We start from the raw sequence: 19589 nt of genomic DNA, 5'->3' as shown, positions 1-19589 counted from the left end.
GCGACATGGAACCTCCAAATTGTTTTTTTAAGATGCTTGAGAATGTGGGCAAAAGTCGCAAAACACAACTCCCTTTGCTCTTTTGTAACATTACCCTATTTACATTATAAACTTAATCAATCAAGTAGTTTCTTACTTTTATTTATTTATTTATTGATTTTAGTTCTATTCCGAAATTTTAATCTAAGAAAATAAAGTTTTCAATTCTTATAACAATTCTTAATGTAATTTTGGTAATAATTCTAACCAGGCGATTGATATGGTCACTTTTACAAAAATATGAGATTATTTATGTTTTGGTGGTCAACTACTTCGCACTGTTCTCACATGGTGTAAGAGAGAGCTACTCTAGTTACAACTCTATTGAAATTTATGTACCACACAAGAATTTAATTTTAGCACCCAATATTGAAAAGGGTATTCAATTCAAGTAGTTTAACGTGCTCGAAATTTTGTATGTTGAGTCACTCATTCCGTAGTGCTTGTATTAAGAAATACAAAGACGTGTAACTGAAATAGTAATTTTACACATCTCGTACTTTATCAATTATTGTAAAAAAAAACACTAAAATGAGCTTTACTACATATTTAATGTCTCTCTGGCAATTGAGAGTTTTTATTTTGATTGAAGTTAAATACGAACACAACAAAAAGTTTAAAAAACAAAACAAAGGTATTTTAGAATACCTCATATTTTCACACTGAAAAATCTCTCTGGAGAAGATCCCTTTCCGTTAGTCTAAACCCTAAACCCTAAACCCTTTCGATCTTGGAGAGGTCTGCCAGTTTCGATCCCAAGACTAATTGGATTTGAACCTCCCTCAAACCCAACAACGTACATGGGAACCGGCGACGTAAACTTCAAAATTATTTCTTTATTAACTATATTACATTGAGAATGCGGCCTATATTTCTAAGGGCTTGGACGGGGCATTGTTATCAAAGCCCAGCTCCATTTACTGGTGTGGTTTAATCCGGACACACGGGTTGTTGTGTTCGTGGCATATACGTTATTTTAAGAGATCATATCATGTCAAATTTGTTATTTTAACGAATTTTAACAGATAATCTGATAACGACCCAACTTGTAAGCAGGTTGACCCGAAGCCTGTTTTTATGTTGTTGTTTCGTGTCGGGTTAACATGTCATGTAAAAAATTTCCATGTCCGATGTCTATACCTAGCAAACGGGTCGTTCGTGTCGTTTATATGTCATACCCGTTATCTTAATGACTGATCCGGTAACAGCTCAACTCATTAATGGGTTTACCTGAATTTTTTTTGTTTTGTATAGTTTCACGTCAAATTAACGGATCGTGCAAGAAATTGCTAGACCTTAATTACATAATTACATGTATAACTACGACACTAAACTTGTTTTGAGCACGAACAGAAGCGGAAAACCAGAATATACCAGAACATAGTTTCGTTACTTGGCAGAATCAATCCAAAACTGTATGCATCAATTTTACATTTAGAATTACAATTGTTAAAAATTTGAAGAAAATAAACAAAAATAAATAAAAAAGGAAAATGGGCCTGTCCAGTTTAATCTAGTCCTGAAGCCCAGAACAGCACATCCATATAGACGCGGCCCATCTCAAAAGAAGAGGAAGAATTGGCGGAAGAAACAATAAAGAAAAAGGAAAAGGGGGAGAGAGTGGTGAATCCCAAAAATCTCAAGCAGTGCCAAGGTTGGAGGAATGGCGCAGCAAGCAGTGCAGAAGAACACGCTGTATGTCGGAGGACTGGCGGAGGAGGTGAACGAGTCGATACTCCACGCGGCGTTCATACCCTTCGGGGACATCAAGGACGTCAAGACGCCGCTGGATCAAGCCACCCAGAAGCACCGCTCTTTTGGATTCGTCACGTTCTTGGAGAGAGAGGACGCCGCCGCCGCCATGGACAACATGGACGGCGCCGAGCTCTACGGCCGCGTCCTCACTGTTAATTATGCCCTCCCTGAGAAAATCAAGGGCGGTGAACAGGGTTGGGCCGCTCAGCCCAGTAAGTCCTTCTTCCCTTTTATCCTCCTTCCATTGTTATTGCTTTTGTGTGGATTTGAATGTTAGCTTGATTTGTTTAGATGGGTTTGGTTGATTTATTAATTATTTGGGTTATCTGGGATGTTTCCATTTTTGGGTTTTGTTGTGAAATTTGGTTCTAGGGTTCGTGATTGATGCTCTTTGGGGTTTACTTCTTGTTGTTATTAAGTGTGTATGTTAGTGTAGCTGTTTCGACTTTGGGGGTTTAGGGTTTTAGGATTCAATCTTTTATTTTTTTTTTGTCAAAGTTTTAGGATTCAATCTGGGTGTGCAGTCAATTTTACTTAGATTTAGATTCATGATTAGGATTCAGGAAGATACTAAGCTCTGGTATTTATATGCTTTTTAGGTGATCCGCCTCGTTTCACCCAAGTTCGAATCCTCACCCTCGTTAGATTAGATTCATTAGAATGTATACATTGTTTTGTGAAAAAGAAAAGGGGTTGAAAGAAAATACAACGATGACATCGAATTAGAAACAGTTGAATAGCATTTTGAAGTTAATGATCGGCGTTGAACTAAAATTACTTGCTCTTCTGTTCAACTCAGATTGCTTAAATTGTTTGTCCGTTGAGATTAATGTTCATTCCGAATCAAGCTTGAACTTTTAGGTATGCTTAGCATCGTTCGTTGCTTTGTTATTACAGTTTGGGCAGATGCAGACACGTGGTTTGAGAGACAGCAACAAGAAGAGGAAATGCAGCGTATTCAGGCAGAGAACAAGGCTGCCATGCAGGCCGCGGAAGAGTTGCACAGGAAAAAATTGACGCAAGAACGAGAAGGGGAAAAAGAAGAGGAGATCGAGATGAAGGACGACCCCATGGCAAGGGCTGAGGCAGAGGTTTTGCTACAGAGTGACTAGTGTTCTACTGCTTCCAAGTGAAAATTATGTGAGGAGTATGCAGTTTTGTTCTATCAAATCCTCGCTTGTATAACTTAGCTAACGAAACAAACCCTTGGTTCCGAATGTCGTATTAATATTTGGTACAACCGTACAAGTGAGCCGAATAGGGGTTGATCTTTATGTTGTTGAAAGATTATTTTGTGCACTTATTCTATCCAATCCAAGGTTAATGAATATATCCCAAGTTCGGAAACCCGAATTCGGAATCTATCTAGTGTGCACCAACTTCCGGTTGGTTGCTCAACCGTTCGTTCAGAGAAATGATATCTACACATCCTTTTACGATAACTTCCGGTTGGTTTTCCATAGAATGCAAAAGCAAAGATTTTACCAAGGCGGACAAAATCATCCAATTTTCGTACTTCCCAAGTTCGAATCCCCAACTGTAATAATGAAGATTGTACAAAGACCGGCAAATCCTTCAAATTCTCAAGTTCGAATCCCCCACCCCCATTATGCAAAAAACGAAGTTTCTACCAAGTTCGAATTCCAAACCTTTCCAAGCTATATATTTTGACGACAAGAGTGGTGTTATTCAGTTTTCACACACTTATTTTTCACTTCGAATACACTTTCCTCAATTTTTAGGTTGTTAGATGAAATGAATTGAAGAAAATCAATTAACAAAAATTAACATGTAAAAATTAGTGTGTGAATAGCACTGCCCTTCCGACAATACTTTACCGTTCTTAACTGCACACCCTATGCACGTGCAAAAGCTCTCATCCTATTTCCCTCTCCCGCTAAGCTAAGCTGCTGTTACTGGAAAGTGATAAATCTCACACTTACCGCTTCTATCTCATGGCTTTATACTAAAACACCCAATCGTTGAATTTACCCGGGCGACGAACAAGTTGAGCTCTTGGCGCACCTCTGTCCATGGCGTCTCTTCCTTTCACTCACTTTCTCCTCCTACCCAGGTTCGTGTCTCTTTGTCTCTCTCTCTCTTAAAATTCCAGTCTTTTAATTCAAAACCGTGTGTTTTCTTTTGCTCCTTATCCAAATGCTAATCCAAAACTGTGCAGAAATGAGAATTAATAAGTAATTAGATGAAAAATGTGGAAACTTTCCTGGGTTTGGATAATTGTAGATTTTTGTTGGTGGGTCTTAACTTCTAAGATAAACCCATGAAAAAACAACAGAATTTGCTTAAACCCTTAAAACCCTACAATTAATTGCACCCCAGTCTCCTTCCCAAGAAAAATTAGTAAACTTGTTCACTGAAATTACCAGGTGCCATTCGGTTTGGCCCAATAGCCGGTCGATGAGTTTCGTGCAGCTTCAGGGTCTTAGATTGCATGGTAAAAACCGTGGACTTGCAGCTCTCCCTAAAAAGATAAACTCAGAGAACTCAGCTCTGGAGGGTTCCGTTGAAGATGAGGAGGTGGTTGTGAAGAAAAAGACATCTAGGACTCCAAGAAGAACCCGAAAGAAAGCAACATCCGATAATGAGTCTTCGGATGAGGAAACTGTCATTTCTGCATCTAGTGAAGAGACCAAGAAACCGCGTGGAAGAACTCGTAAGAAAGGTATTATTCCTACTTTTGCTCATTTAGTATTGTTACATGAATGTTTATCTTGTATGTGCTAACAAACCAGTAATTTGATAGATCTAGTTGCATCCGCTTCCACAAGCGTGGAGGAAGAACAAACTGAGAAGAAGGTGAGGAAGAGAAGAACTAAGAAGAAAGACGATGCAATTGAGCAGCAGGTTAGTGACGGTGAACTTAGTGAGACTGAGGATTTTACATTCGTTATGGATATGAAGGATGAGAATGAGGAAGACCTAGAATTGAAAATTGATGAGGGAGAGGATATTAGCGAAACTTATGATTGGCCTCCTCTTGTTTGTTGCTTTGGAGCCGCACAACATGCTTTTGTGCCCTCAGGGAGGCCAGCCAACAGACTTGTAGATTATGAAATACATGAAAGAAAGAAAGATGCGTTATGGGCCCCTGAGAAATTTGTTAGGTCTCCTGGGGGATCTGCAGGCAGCGTCGCAATTGCTCTTGCAAGCTTGGGAGGCAAGGTTGCTTTCATGGGAAAGCTTGGAGATGATCAGTTTGGTCAGGCCATGCTGTATTATATGAATGTCAAAAATGTTCAAACCCGTTCTGTTCGCATAGATACTAAAAGAGCAACTGCAGTATCACAAATGAAGATTGGTAAAAGGGGTCGCATGAAATTGAGTTGTGTCAAACCGTGTGCTGAGGATTCTTTAACAAAGTCAGAGATCAACGTCGATGTGCTGAAGGAGGTAAATTCTTGGGTCCTTTGGAATATTTAACTTGTATCGTAGATCCTGCTATTTAGGTGGTATATATTTGTTGTGTTTCTTTGTAGGGGAGGGGGTGAATAAGAAATGCTGACATTCTATATCATACACAGTTTTCGGCAAATATACTTCCGTCTGTGATTCCCATTATATTTTGTCAATTTGAGTGCCTACGCATTAGATCTTTTAGCTGCGTTTGTGGTTAGATTGCTCTTAACTGTGGACACCTTTTAACAACCTGTGGTGCAGGCAAAGATGTTTTATTTCAGCACAAATTCTCTGCTTGATCGAAACATGAGGTCAACTACACTGCAAGCAATCAAGATTTCGAAGAAACTTGGAGGAGTTATTTTCTACGATGTAAACCTTCCATTGCCACTATGGCAGTCTTGTGAAGAAACAAAGTTGTTCGTACAGCAAGTGTGGAATCTTGCTGATATTATTGAAGTTACTAAGCAAGAGCTTGAGTTTCTCTGTGGGATCCAGCCCTCTGAGGAATTTGACACTAAAAATAATGACAGGTCAAAGTTTGTTCATCATTCACCAGAAGTGGTTGAACAGCTTTGGCATGACAATCTTAAGGTTTTGTTTGTGACAAACGGGACTTCGAAGATACACTACTACACAAAGGACCACCAAGGTGCCGTTAATGGAATGGAAGATCCCCCCATTAGTCCTTTCACTTCTGATATGTCAGCATCTGGAGACGGCATTGTGGCGGGTACACTCCTGTTATCTGCAAATCTATCAAATTTTAGTTTCTTTAGTGATCGAGCATGTCTACAAATGCTTTCACTATGAGAGTAGGTCCTGCTTAGCTCTTGCATTTGGGTGTTTGGGTCAAGAAATGCAGATACAAGCCTATAGTTTATATTCCCTGGCGTATTCTGTTGATAAAGTTGTGTGTTGTAAGATTTAGATTCCGGCTATTAGTTTGGTGCACTTCGTGTCAACTTTCACTCGCACACAGGATCACTTCGAAATTCATTGATGCATATAATTCTATTCTCATCAGTGATTATTGCATCACGTTACTTCATGCAAATGTACAAGGTATCACTGGGCACAGTTCGTCATGGACAAAACTTGTACCTGGACTGATGTGGTGAAATTATCAATGAGTTGGAAAACAACGTAAAACCGGGAGTTAACTCATAATTTTAAACCTATGCATATAATTACATTGGCCAGTAGGTTAGATGATCGCAAAGACAATAAACTTGGATATCTGTATTACAAGCTAAATTTTTGTATTTCCTAACTTCTGCGTGACTTGTTTTCAGCTCTCATGAGAATGTTGACAGTTCAACCACATCTTATTACTGATAAAGAATATCTGGAGCACTCAATCAACTATGCAATCGATTGCGGGGTGATAGATCAATGGCTGCTTGGACAAGAACGCGGCTTCCCTCCGAAGGAAGACATGGAAGAAGTGGTTCCTGATTCAGACGGTATAAGGTCTATAAGAGAAATGGAGTATCGCACTCTCACACCAGAGACTGTAAGTTGATAATCCTGGAGGTGTTGTAACTGAGATAGAATTACAAGTTAGTCACCAATTTTGTATGCGATGGATAGCATTTATAAGCAGATTCAGAGCTAAAGATTTGAAACCGTGTGTTATAACCCGATAGATACTACGATTGCTTCCAACTAGCTTATAACATTTTTTGTTATTTCGCCCGAACAAGCACATTTTTTCGATCAAAATGTGCGCAGGGCTATCAGAATTTGGAGGACATTGACAACATTCTGCTTGTTTGTTTAATTAATGTGTGTTTAGTCACAAATGTAATGTTTTAAGGACATTGAGAACAAGTTGAATCGACTTAATCTTATCCAACTACAAAGAGTGATTCCCACACGCTTTAATGTCGCTATATAGAAAAAGAATGGATATGCCAAGTGGTTTTCATTTTATTAATTAGGAGTGGTTGAGGGGTAGGTGTCAAAACCTTTTAGAGCCCGAGGATTAAGATTGAACGATGGTGACCGCAATTTTCTTGAACTACGGTGTCTAGGAGAACGAGAATGTATTTAAACCGGCTCGGTCTTTGAAGAGGTAAAAAATTTTCAGTGTACTCAGAACACAAGCAGTACACAACGTGTGACGCAAAATTTAAGTGCAGGGACAATTGGAAATATACCAAATGCCAATGGGAAGGAAGCACCCTTGAGAAAAATACCATCCAACCCTTGAGTCTTTCCTATTAGCAAAGTAGAACCAGAAAAATGGCTTTTGGGTTAAAGTCCCCAACTTTATTGACCTCTACCCCACTAAACATGAGGGAAGGCAAGGCAAAATAGGGGAAATTAACCTAAAGATTGTACAAAAGGTGACTAATGACGAAAGATATCGAATCGCAGGCATCGAATCCCTCTGGTAAACACAAAACATACACTTAGACACGAAAGGATTCGACCCTATGCGGAAAATTGAGTACCAGCATCAAGTTTTGAGGCAGCTGCCTCGTCCAAAAACCACACCAGCTTCCCTTTCAGTGGCTGGACAACTCCAGCAGGCACTGGAGGGAGGTCAGATCCCATGACGTCGACTGCCAGGTGCGCAGCCTCTGCTTTGCTTTCACCTGTTGCGACTATAGCTACATTGGATGCTGAGTTGATGACCGGCAGAGTGAATGTGATTCTCTCGGGTGGAGGCTTGGGGGAATCAGTTATAAAAGTTACCCATTCATCTTTCTCCTCCAGGACCGAGTGGTTGGGAAATAGCGAGGCAACGTGCCCATCAGGACCCATTCCCAGGAGGATGAGGTCAAACTTGGGACAGTCACTTATATCAGACACGCTGATCACACGAGATTTTACTAGCTGGCGAATGATGAACCCGTAGTCATCAGCAGCCTCCTCTGCTGACACTGAATCATTAATAGAATGCACATGACTGGGAATTATAGGTACCTGAAAACATGAAACAAAAATGAGCTTGGGAATACCGAATACAGATGGGCGATAAAATTTACCAGAACCAGAACAAATATTGCAATCACATAGCCATCGTTCTCAACTAAAAAGCCTTCGAATCTGTTCTCAGATACTAAAACGATACTGTGTGCACAAACTAGCAAATTTTACATCCAGTAACAATACTGATAGCCATGAAAAAATATCAGGTTGCAATTTATAGCTTGATTAACTAATTACTAATTGCATATTAGAAGATCTTCACGCTGTTGTGAAGAGATGTACAAGACATAGCCATATGTGAAGTCAAGAAGTTGAAATAGAAAAATTCATTACTGGCAATGGCGGACCGCTTCACTCATATAATTAAATTATGGAAAATCCTTTAAAAATGGAAAATTATGAAAAATAGAAGATCGTAACTCGAAGAGGAACACAAAAACCTACATCTCAGTAAATACTTTGTTTAAAAGGAAAGTTCACTGAAGTGGCTACGAGATAGCTTCACGGTGTTTAGGATGCAATAAATGACCCGAGAAACAACCAACACAATCTGCAGCAGTGATCTTCCTTTTACTAAATGCCAACTTTATCCGCAATTGTTAAAGTTTAACATGTGCACCAGAAGATGGCTGCAATATACAAGTTGGTTCCAATGATGACACGGAGATTTAGTGAAACTACAGAAATCAGCAACGGCTAGTAAACTTCTTATACAAGAAACTTGACTCTTTAATTTGATATGCAGTTTAGATCCAGTACACGATTGTCGGGTACTAAATCACAGCCACCTCGTCGTGATATAAAGAGTTAAAACACGTAAGTGTCTTAATTGAACACACAGAACAGATCAAACCAAGCAGGGTACTATCTATCCTTTCATTCGAAGTTCATCATGTCATTTGGTTTTCCGAAAGAGAGAAAGACTGGAAAGAAGAAAGCATCATGTTCAAAGCAAGACAAACAGTCTCTACGACATTTCTTCGACTCAGTTACCTAAAGAACAAAATATAGCCTACAACAGGCTGGGAAGGTAAAAAAGTCGGAGAATTTCATACAAACCTTAGACAAAAAGCGATCTTTTGCAAGCTTGTAATTGCTATCAACATGACTTTTCGCCACAACACGCTCGTCTGCCCAAAATATATACCATTTGGCCCAATCTACAGTCTTGTTATAAGGAGCTTCACAGAGTTTTCTGTTTTTTCCATCATAAGTGACACATTAACACAAAAATCATAACATATACAAAAACCGGAGGTGGAAGGGAAAGTGTGATACCCCATTAAGCCAATGAGAGAACCACCAGATAATGCAATTGCAAAGACGCCGCGCTCCTTCACGGATGCCTCTGATATATCAGCAATGTAGTCTGCCAAATCAGTGCTAAGATCATCCAAACTTTCATGAATCCTCAACTCTCTATCTTTTCGAACACCGGAAAGTGCCATGCTTCCAACAAGTTCAACAGCACTATTTCCACACAAAAAAAAGATCAAATTTCGAAGAAAAATAGAAAGAACAACACAATGTTACCTTTGAATTATTTTTTTGGTCAAATAGGAAAACCAGGCAAAATTGCAGCTCATGAACTTTGGATTGTATGAGGGGATTAAAATCTATATCACTCAAATTCCACAAAAATTAATAATTCCACTGGATTTTATACAAAATCAGGACTCATCAAACATGATTATTGATGATTAATTAAAAACTAATCACCGTGCTGCTGGAGTCTCTAAGTTGAGTTCAACACTGCGATAAAACCAAAGGGTATCCTGATCATAATCCAAAGATCAAACCCAACAAATAAAGTTACTAAATTTATAACTTTTACAGCAAAAGCAAACAAACCCAGATCATAAAACAATCAAACCTGAAATCCCATTACAGCAAACAACTCAGAAAACACAAAAAATATATAATGCCATGCAATCTGAGATTACTGAAACTGCTGAAAAAAAGCAGTGCAGAAGGAATAAAGAAAGAAGAAACAGATGCTTACAGAGAGGAGGAAGAAGAAGGAAAGAAAGGGAGAGAGGTGGCAGAGAAGCAAGATAACGAAGGTGGAAGATGGGAATCAAACACGAAATTGTTTATATATAAAATTTATAGTATTCCATCACATTACTCAAAAATTTATTTCACTGATTATAATAATTTAAAAAAAAAGCTTCAGTAGAAGTCGAGAAGGAATTATTTTCCTTCTGGGCTTCCACGTGCATCCAATGATTTTGACAAAACACACTTGCGAAAACAACTCTCTCTTCAAACAAAGTAAACGGATAAAATCACAGAGACTGAAGATAAAAAGTGAAAGAAGAAAACCTTTCTTCTCTCTCTCTGTTCTTTTACAGAGGAACAGAAAATCCCTCCACCCTATATTCTCTGCTAAATGGAAGGGAGAAACCAAAAATAAATAAAAAATGAGTATAAATACCCGAATACGTTATTTATAAGGTATCTGTCATAAAAATACGGAATTTTTTATATTTTGATCTCACTCAGCCTTGTTTAATTTTATACGATATTATAATCAGAGAGTTCTATCAAATATTTTCTCCTTACTAGAACGAAGTTACCACTGGTAACCTTGTCTTCCAAAGCTAATAGGATTTAAGTTTATCTATACGAACATTTCCAACCTCAAATTTTAGTCCATGCTAGCACATTATTTTTCTTTAATATGTAATTACCAAACTATCTTTGGCTTTTAAACCCATTGCTAAAACCATTTTAGATAAGAACCATAAATTTGAAATTTGTAATATGATTGCATAATCTTCCCCTTTCACAAATCTTTTTTTTTTTCTTGATTCCTTTTCTGTTTGCTTGCATGACTTAGAATTTCTTTTTGCTTGTCTCTCCAAAAGTAGCTATTTGTACAGTTTTTATATGTTTGTGCGTCATTAACCTGTGCCCATCACCTCCATGATCCCCACATATTGATCATCCACCACTAAGTGGGGGGTTGTACTTGGGAAAATTATGCATTGTGAGAATACAAATATGTCCTATTTCTATGGGCATCCATTATGACAAACTAAATCAAATCACACTCATTGATCAACTATTGAGAAGTTGAGAAAACCAACCTAAGATCAATGAGGGGTGCTCTTTAACTTGCCACTCCTTTTCAGAGCTTGGATTCCTTTTCACTTCAAAGGGTTTGTGAAAAAGCATTTCAATCTTGAGGAAAAAAAAAAAACTTAAAGATGACAGCCTAATCACGTAGCTCATTAGGTCACTTTTACAAACACATTAGATTTTACTTAATATGACGTTAGTGTCATCCTATATAAGATATGTCATGATCAGAAAATCCTTAATCATATAAAGATGAAACCTTTAAGTCATGTTTGTCTAATTAGGTCGGTCTGATTAGGTCGCTTTCACAAACACATTAGATTTTACTGTATTTTGATTTTACTTAATCTCACGTTAGTCTCATCCTATATAAGATCTATTATGACCAGTCAATCCTTAATCATATAAAGATGAAAGCTTTAAGTCATGTTTGTTTCGTTAGGCCGGTCTGATTAGGTCGCTTTCACAAACACATTAGATTTTACTGTATTTTGATTTTACTTAATCTCACGTTAGTCTCATCCTATATAAGATATATTATGATCAGTCAATCCTTAATCATATAAAGATGAAAGCTTTAAGTCATGTTTGTTTCGTTAGGTCGGTCTGATTAGGTCACTTTTACAAACACATTAAATTTTAGTGTATTTTTATTTTACTTAACGTTATTCTCATCCTAGATAAAATTTGTCATGATGAGACAATCCTTAATAATGCAAATGAAAGCTTTAAATATGTTTCATAGTGTTTATCCATTTTTCTCCAACCTCCACCACCACATCCGCATAAATTAGCAACACAAAACATACAATAGAAAAGATGAGACACATCAAAGAATAGTTTGGAATCTCTCTCATTCAATCAAAATCAGAAAAAAAAAAAAAGTGGCAAAAGAGGTTGCTCAAGTAAAAAGTGTAAAAAGCCCTCAAGAGTCGAAACAACAAATCAAAATCAAAGCCCCCACGTCATGACAAATCAAAGATTCTCCGGGGAATTTGATTCGTTCCGGATCTTAGTTTCCGAATTTAAAGGATCAACACATTTAAGTCGCTGATTGGTATGCAAAAAAAAAAAATCAGAGTTGTTGATTTGTGTGTAGTAAGCTAGCAAAATGAGTAAATAAAGACCGCCAAATTCAATTTATGCGGCCAAAATATGTTGATTTCTAGGCTTCAAATATAAAGGTCCGCAACGGATCTAATTCCCTCCCTTCCTCCACAGTAGTAGTTTCAAAGAAGAATCTTAGCATTATCAAAGGCTGACGACTCATGGGGTCCTTACATTGTTTACTCCTTTTGGGGAGAAGCAGGCAACCATGAACCATGGCTTGGCTGACATCACTCCATTCGCCCTCCTTTGAATCTCCTCCGTCCATTGATTCTCAATTTGACTGTTTGATAAACAAACAAAGCCACCTCTCGTAACTTCGTAATGGAGGAGGACTTAGACAGATTGAATATATTATCAGGATAGTATCTCGAGCTGAATAATATAATAATTAATACATAACATTTTTTTATTAAACTATAACACCACAGTAACCGTGTATCCGTTTACGTAAATTAATACTTTATTTTGGCACTTACCCTTTTAATTATTAGAAAAATGGAGGTATTTTTTAAAGAGTAAATTATAGCAATGGTCTCTTAACTTTAACTTAATTAGAGTAATGGTCATTCAACTAAAAATTCATTACCATTGGTCTCTCAACTCATCAGAACGTGCAACTATGGTCCCTTAACTAAAAATTTATTACTATTGGTCCCTCAACTTTAATTCAACTAGAGAAATGGTCCATCAACTTTAACTTAATTGTAGCAATGGTTCCTCAACTTTAACTTAATTATATCAATGGTCATTCCAACATAACTCATTTTGACAAAATTCTGACGAAGTTGACGAAAATGACAATAGTTACACGTTTTGATGAGTTAAGGGACCTTAATTATAGCAATGATCCTTCCAACATAACTTATTTTGACAAAATTCTAACGAAGTTGACGAAAATGATCATAGCTACACATTTTGGGGAATTGAGGGACAATGATAATGAATTTTTAGTTGAGGGACCATTGCTACAATTTACTCTTTTTTAAATTGATAAAGTTGCCTCCAAGTTGATCAAGTTTCCTTCTTTGATGGAAATCCATCATCCTTAATTAGAGCTCATTAGACTTCCACCATTTTGTACTTCTCCTTGACAATTATTGAACCATTGAATACGGCTGTGGCAAAATTGACCATACAATACTAACCAGCCATCCATATGTTGCAATGGATCTATCAATAACAGCCTCAAACATGTGAGAGATTTTTCAATGTACCAGAAACGCAGTCCGGTACACCAAATGTAATAATATAATTGATTGAAAACTTGAAAAAAAAAAAATTCAACAAATTATATTATTACACTTGGTATACCTAACCGTGTTTCAGGCACATTAATTTTTTTTTTTTTTTTAAACATGCATGTATTAATAATTGCCTAAAGCATTTCAACCTAGCCAGGGTTTTCAAGTTCACAAGGAACTATAAGAGAAAATAGATTTATTTATTTTTGAACGAATATTGGGTGTGTGTGTATATTAAATTTATCTAAATTACGAGAAGCGAGATTTGAACATGGGTGCAAACGATAAAATATAAAACACGTTGCTCTAGTCGACTCGAAGAGGGTTGAAATTTTGCAATTTATCAAAAAGCCAACAAAACACTAGTTAATGTGGTTATGGGTGAAATCAACCTTAGCACAAATTCACTTAAAATTGGCCGTTGAAATGCAATTTATCATGTGTAGGAAAATTTAAAATAAAGTAGTAACGTGTTGGGATGTAATCACCTTCACCAAAATTTTGCTCTTCCACCTTTGAAACTAATCTTTCATATTGCATATTGGCCACCAATAGTAAAATACAACCATTAAATCAGACATAATAATAACAATCTAACAACTTGTGTCAAATGGTACATGTTATATATAATCAATGTATATTAAATTATTCTAACTTGGATTTGTTCAAATTTCAACCAAAATCTCTAGTTAAAATGCTAAAATAAAATTAGGCAAAATTTAATGTTGAGCCAAAGAAACTTGAGCTAACTATACAAGTAATATGAACTACAAAGAAGAGATTTGAACCCAGGTGCATAGAGGGAGCAAATCTGCTATTTAACTATACGCCCACATCTGCATATTTGTGACATTAATTGTTAGATTATGCTTGACACATATGTTTGGTTTGGTCTTAGCTAAGAACCCATCAATCTGAAAATAGTTAGTTTGCCAATTTCTCAGTGCTGAAGTAAATTAGTGCATTTACGCTCACCATCCTTAAGTGGTGATAATACTCACTGCTCTATTTAATCATCGTTTGATAAATTTCAATTTTGAGATTTGTGTATATCTGCTACACATATCTTAAAATTCAAACTCATTTAATGATGATAAATAAGATGGTAAATATCACTGTCACTTAAGAGTTGTAAGCAAAAATATTACCGAAGTAAAAAGGTATTTGGTTTATTGTTTATTTAGACAGAGTTATCGTTTGAGGACTCTTTCTTTCGTTTTGTTGATTTATTTCATTGTTTTAGGGCAATAATGCTCATCTACTTTTGGCACAACAGGTTATCAAGGATACTTTGGTTTCTTCTGCATTATATATGTATGGTCTAATCTCTCTGATATCCTTGGGTTGGCATTGTTATCAGAATATACATACATATATAAATATATATATGTATCTTATATATTATATATGGGATCAAATAATTCCCCACAGATTGGAATTGGAGGATGGATACTTGTGCATGGGGATCAGTAGCTGGTTTCAGGTTGAATGGCCATGCTTCTTTGGATGTTTCAATACGTTAAAATCTCCCACATGCTGGATCGAGTTAATGAGCTTTGAACTTTTTCATGTTTGTACGTATGCATGTTTATGGAATTTGGATTCTCTCCCCTCCCTCCCTTTCTCTTTTGATTCCCTCTTCTTCTTTTCTCTCTACAGAGAAAGTAAAACAAGATGATGTTATGACTTAATCTTGAGCGTTTTCAAATAGGAAGGGAGGGAAAATGGGAGGAGAGTCTAAATTTTTTAATGTTTATCTTTAAGCTCTCTTCATGTGATGAACACTTACGTAACGAGATTGATAGAAAGGGGACAAATATGAGCGTGGATAACAAAAGCTTTGTCTTTAATCTCTCTTCTTATGTGACAATGAGTTGAAGTATGAGCCTAAATTGCTAGATTGTTCTTCATATTTCTTTTGAGTGACAAGTTACGTGAAAAGAAAGACGGAAAACAAAGAAATATAAGTTGAGAGAGCGAAGTTTTTGTGCTTAATGGAGAGGCCTCTTCAAGTAACATAACGAGGTGTCAATGAGTGGGGAAATTAAAGAGAGGTCTAAATCAGATGATGCAAAGATGGAGGGAGAAAACCCACTTGATTTGTTAATTTGGTCCACTCATCTAGTATTTTGGGGGCCTCCCAATTTGGTCCACATATGCTCTCTTTTCAATTGACGTACAAGTTTTTGCACTATTATTATTATTATTATTTGATTTAATGACATGAATTCATCCTCCTCCGTTGCAGCACACTTCCCACTCAATTTCAATCTTCATCATTTCAAAGAGCATATTCCATCTCTTTCCATCTCCAATCACCATGACTCTCAATTTGCGATTCTTAATTTTTAATTGGCTATTTTTTTCCTGACGAACTTCTAAATCAATCAGTCACTAAGTTGCGTTTTAATTTTATTTTATATTAAAAGATCGTCACAGTAACATTTGTGCTGCGAAGAACAAAAAAAAAATTTATTTTCGTACCTAAGAGATGAAACGTGATTCAATCACACTCATAGTTCGTATTCATAATTAATTTAAGATATCGGTACAGTGATATTCGGTTCCATATAAATTTTTGTCTCGTAATAAATGGATTGCGGATCAAAAGCTTCATTCTGAACAGAGTATTTCAGTGGGGGACATTTTCTTGACCTTTGAATTAAACATAAAATTAAGGGATCCAACCAAAACTAGTGGATAGCAACCGAAAACCGACAAGAAGCAACCACCTCCCCCACCCTCCTCCTTCCTCCTTCCTCCCGCCTCCCGCCTCCCACCTCCCACAGGGACAGCCGGGCAGGGGCACGAGGACCAACAGAATCTATCAATTCATGCTGTCAATTTTAACTGTCTAACTCTCTTTTCTTTCTTGTTTTTCTTCCATCTGCTTTATGAAAACAGTGACTTTTTGTCTCTCCCTTTCTTTCAAATATTCCCATAGATTCACTTCAACTCAATCCAGTTGCTCACTTCAGATTCTCCGTACTCCTTTTCTCACTGCTATGGTATGAGTAATTTTCTCGCGTGACAATCTAACAGTCCTGAATATTAACTCTGACGTTCATTCATATTATAATGCGTGAATTAGTAATATCGCAAGTTAATCAAACCGTTGCCCTAAAACATTTGTGGTGTATTATTACCATGCAAAAACAAGTTGACAGCTTATAATAGCACCATGGAAGCAATGAGGTCTTAAAAATGTAATGATTTTGACTCTCATTTTCTCCGGATAGGGTATAGTTTTAATATCACGAGTCAACCATTGTTACCCTTACAAACCATTGGTGCCTGTGGTACGCCTTTACAGGGGTCAACCATTGTTGCCCGTACCAATCCCACCAAGAGTTTGCCTACCCTAACTAGGCATGGCAGAGGATGGAAAGCAAAGTGGAACCCTAAAGATCTGAAACTCAGTCTCACTCATGTCTTGAAATATTATGATGTTAAATACTTCACCCGAGTTAAATTCTCGAAACAAAATTCCAGGCAGGATACGAGGTGCAAGGACACAGGAGTTCTGCTAAAATATGTGTTTCCTACCAACGTTTTCGCCTCAAACATCACGAAGCTCTAGAAACTCGAGTTCTAAGATACAATTAGATTGGCGATTTTCAGTACTCTAGATAGAGAAGTACCCTTTTATGCTCTGAAAATGGCAATTTTAATCTCCAATCCCGCTGTTTACGTGTTAACGGTCTGCCCTTGCTATCAGGGTCCCTGTTTTCCTTCACATTTGCCAACTTCCACACACAGCTCTCTGACTCTGCCTCAATGGACTCCAGATTGAACACTCCGTCCTTTTCTCGGTATTTAGAATCCACTTCTTCTGCATAGCATACCCTCATAGGCATGTCTTCAAACCGTTGTAGATCATCCGGTACCTTTAGCAACCTCTCCGCACCAGGAGATGACACCTTCAGAACAAGACATAGTTTTATATATTAAACATGTTTGTATGGATCAAATTTACTTCCATTCACTAACACATGATAAATCCAGCCACTTAGTACCTCAAGAGCCAAATTTTCAGGTATTTCTCCAAGTTCTCCAGCTTCATCTAGTCTTTTCTTGTATTCTTGATTGTAGCGTTCAAGTTCCTCCATGCCAGGACACCCGTATCTGATAAAAGTAGAATATCATGTCAGAATCTAACACATCGAAGGGTTGCATATGAAGAAAATTTTCATTTATAATTCAATAGATAATATTCATATTCATATTTTTCCAATCTTCCCTACAAACACAAATTATGCCAAATAAAAGAAATGCCTTGATCAAGCCTCTTCCTTTCATCTCTTTTTTGTATAAATTGTAAAACGTAAGTTCTTTGATATTATGTCATATCGTTAACATATAGAAGCGTTGAATGTAAGAAAACGCTCATCATTATTCAATCTATAGAATCCGTTTTCTCCATCTGCAAAACAAAACAAATTATGTTGAAAAGAAAAGAAGGCCTTGATCAAAGCCTATTTTTTGTGGTAAGTAGCTTGCATAAAACGATCAATCAACTGAAAATCTATAGTATTCATCTTAAGCATGTGCTATGCTCCTATTTGCAGTCTATGAGAAAACTAGTTAATTGAAATTGCAAAATGTAAATTCGTTTAGCTGCCAAAGCTTGTATGTTAAGCTGGTTTAAGGTTTATTGCTAAAAGAGCAGAAGAGTTACTCGTTTGACAGTTTGTCCAGTCTCACATATACATATCCTCGAGGAGTAGTCTTGAATGAGAAGAGCTTCACATTATCTTCGAATTGCGTTAAGACCTCACGAGCAAGGGATAGAGCCCGCTCACCCCAAGGGACACCCTGAAACACCACTCCACCACCATCGCCTCCATCGCCAATCTGTCCAAATCGATAACTAACATCAATGACAACATAAACTTTAAAGCTCAAATGAAGGTGAGAACCAAAATGTTGAAGCCAAAACATTGTACCTCAGGCTCGCCGGCATCCTCTTCCTCCCAGCCATCAGTGGTGTCTCCCTCTTCAATTTCGTCACCTGAAAATGCGAAACTTGTACACCCTTGAGAAACAACATATAAAAAACCACAATAGTTTAGGTATAAACATACGAAAAAAAGTGAATGTGAATACCTTGTCCTATAAACTACCAAAAAGTGACTGAAAAATAGTAAATGTAGAAGGAAGATAGCATAAATAATAGAAACACAATGCTATTAATTGGGTCTAACGCAGACCATTTAGTGCCCTGTTTGGTTACTGAGAAAATGCAGTGGAAATAGCATTTGCTTCTTGAGACAATAGAGCTACTTAATTAGTTAAAATACCAATTTAGAGCTTCCCAACTAATTATAATTAGTGAAGAGCAATATATATACACACACACACACACACAATTGACAGAAAAATAGATAGGAAAAAAAAAAAAAAACGATGAAATAAAAGGAGTACCAGGAAAACGATCATCTGGGATGTCCTCCTCAACATCCTCGGAGGATTTGGTGCTTACGAAACGAAGAGCAGCGGGAGGAAATATATTGGGATTTGGATTAAGAGAAAGAGAGGGCAAAGAAGAAAGATGAGGAGGAAGAGGTTTTGGGCATAGGAGGAGAGAGGGTTTTTGAAGTTTGGGGTGGGATGTTGGGAAAGAGAGGCTTCTGAACGACGGAGAAGAAGAGGAGGCGACGCAGCTCCGAGCACTGTGCCACCGTACAAGGCCGAGGCTCCTCCTCCGAATCATCCTTCTCTCTCTTTCGCCTTCTGGGTTTTGGCAACCAAAGTTTTCTACTTTCTAGTATTTGCTTGCCGCTGCCCACTCTGTTTCGTTATTTTCCGGTCGGACCGCTCCCTCTCTGCACGGTTTATATATTTTAGTTTATGCCTTCTTTTTTAAGGTAATTACACTTTACACCCTTCATGTTCAGTTTTTTTTTCAAAATAGCTACTGTGGTATTATTTTCTTACATTGCACCATAAGATTTTAAAATCGTAACAATTTATGTTCCTCTGTTTGACCATTTGTTCCTCCGA

General features: G+C 37.3%; 4 protein-coding genes across 10 annotated transcripts; 2 read left to right on the top strand and 2 right to left on the bottom strand.

The window, feature by feature from the left end:
• Positions 1-1615: 1615 nt before the first annotated feature.
• Positions 1616-3156, top strand: LOC137737736 (uncharacterized). Its single transcript, XM_068477287.2, has 2 exons — positions 1616-2006; positions 2692-3156. The coding sequence occupies exons 1-2, from the start codon at positions 1703-1705 to the stop codon at positions 2904-2906; spliced, it is 519 nt and encodes a 172-aa protein (XP_068333388.1). The 5' UTR covers positions 1616-1702; the 3' UTR covers positions 2907-3156.
• A 247-nt stretch (positions 3157-3403) lies between these two features.
• On the top strand, positions 3404-6976 carry FLN2 (fructokinase-like protein). 3 transcript variants are annotated; one of them, XM_068477459.2, is made up of 5 exons: positions 3404-3868; positions 4182-4477; positions 4559-5205; positions 5473-5944; positions 6507-6976. In XM_068477459.2, exons 1-5 carry the CDS (start codon positions 3828-3830, stop codon positions 6734-6736), a joined length of 1686 nt encoding a protein of 561 aa, XP_068333560.2. In that variant the 5' UTR covers positions 3404-3827; the 3' UTR covers positions 6737-6976. The 3 variants fall into 3 exon arrangements, with proteins under 3 accessions (XP_068333560.2, XP_088539029.1, XP_088539030.1); XM_088682903.1 differs by having other exon boundaries at positions 3712-3868; positions 4565-5205; XM_088682904.1 differs by having other exon boundaries at positions 3715-3868; positions 4206-4477.
• A 423-nt stretch (positions 6977-7399) lies between these two features.
• LOC137737658 (putative 6-phosphogluconolactonase 2) lies at positions 7400-10589 on the bottom strand. 4 transcript variants are annotated; one of them, XM_088682905.1, is made up of 5 exons: positions 10154-10303; positions 9871-9926; positions 9430-9621; positions 9211-9346; positions 7400-8145 (listed from the first exon to the last, which is right to left on the bottom strand). In XM_088682905.1, the coding sequence occupies exons 3-5, from the start codon at positions 9597-9599 to the stop codon at positions 7651-7653; spliced, it is 801 nt and encodes a 266-aa protein (XP_088539031.1). In that variant the 5' UTR covers positions 9600-9621; positions 9871-9926; positions 10154-10303; the 3' UTR covers positions 7400-7650. The 4 variants fall into 4 exon arrangements, with proteins under 4 accessions (XP_088539031.1, XP_088539032.1, XP_088539033.1 ...); XM_088682906.1 differs by having other exon boundaries at positions 9871-9903; positions 10154-10267; XM_088682907.1 differs by lacking the exons at positions 9871-9926; positions 10154-10303 and adding an exon at positions 10477-10589.
• A 6426-nt stretch (positions 10590-17015) lies between these two features.
• On the bottom strand, positions 17016-19405 carry LOC137738065 (uncharacterized). 2 transcript variants are annotated; one of them, XM_068477667.2, is made up of 5 exons: positions 19011-19405; positions 18533-18621; positions 18265-18440; positions 17603-17711; positions 17016-17506 (listed from the first exon to the last, which is right to left on the bottom strand). In XM_068477667.2, the coding sequence occupies exons 1-5, from the start codon at positions 19297-19299 to the stop codon at positions 17204-17206; spliced, it is 966 nt and encodes a 321-aa protein (XP_068333768.2). In that variant the 5' UTR covers positions 19300-19405; the 3' UTR covers positions 17016-17203. The 2 variants fall into 2 exon arrangements, with proteins under 2 accessions (XP_068333768.2, XP_068333769.2); XM_068477668.2 differs by having other exon boundaries at positions 18533-18597; positions 19011-19404.
• Between the last annotated feature and the right edge of the window lie 184 nt (positions 19406-19589).

This window comes from Pyrus communis, chromosome 13 (assembly GCF_041283825.1).
Source record: "Pyrus communis isolate YQ-2024b chromosome 13, ASM4128382v1, whole genome shotgun sequence".
Taxonomy (NCBI): Eukaryota; Viridiplantae; Streptophyta; class Magnoliopsida; order Rosales; family Rosaceae; genus Pyrus; species Pyrus communis.
Note: the sequence above shows the minus strand (reverse complement) of the source record. Positions and strands in the feature narration are given on the sequence as shown.

Excerpts from the sequence above, each read along its gene's own strand:
- LOC137737658 (XM_088682907.1), bottom strand. The coding sequence starts at position 9,599 with ATGGCACTTTCCGGTGTTCGAAAAGATAGAGAGTTGAGGATTCATGAA. Across the intron at positions 9,347-9,429 it reads TCTCTCATTGGCTTAATGGG|AAAACTCTGTGAAGCTCCTT; the intron begins GTATCACACTTT and ends TGGAAAAAACAG. Across the intron at positions 8,146-9,210 it reads AAGATCGCTTTTTGTCTAAG|GTACCTATAATTCCCAGTCA; the intron begins GTTTGTATGAAA and ends TCATGTTTTCAG.
- LOC137737736 (XM_068477287.2), top strand. The coding sequence starts at position 1,703 with ATGGCGCAGCAAGCAGTGCAGAAGAACACGCTGTATGTCGGAGGACTG. Across the intron at positions 2,007-2,691 it reads GGGTTGGGCCGCTCAGCCCA|TTTGGGCAGATGCAGACACG; the intron begins GTAAGTCCTTCT and ends TTGTTATTACAG.
- LOC137738065 (XM_068477667.2), bottom strand. The coding sequence starts at position 19,299 with ATGATTCGGAGGAGGAGCCTCGGCCTTGTACGGTGGCACAGTGCTCGG. Across the intron at positions 18,622-19,010 it reads CCCAGATGATCGTTTTCCTG|GGTGTACAAGTTTCGCATTT; the intron begins GTACTCCTTTTA and ends TTGTTTCTCAAG. Across the intron at positions 17,507-17,602 it reads CTGAAAATTTGGCTCTTGAG|GTGTCATCTCCTGGTGCGGA; the intron begins GTACTAAGTGGC and ends CTTGTTCTGAAG.
- FLN2 (XM_068477459.2), top strand. The coding sequence starts at position 3,828 with ATGGCGTCTCTTCCTTTCACTCACTTTCTCCTCCTACCCAG. Across the intron at positions 3,869-4,181 it reads CACTTTCTCCTCCTACCCAG|GTGCCATTCGGTTTGGCCCA; the intron begins GTTCGTGTCTCT and ends TGAAATTACCAG. Across the intron at positions 5,206-5,472 it reads ACGTCGATGTGCTGAAGGAG|GCAAAGATGTTTTATTTCAG; the intron begins GTAAATTCTTGG and ends CCTGTGGTGCAG.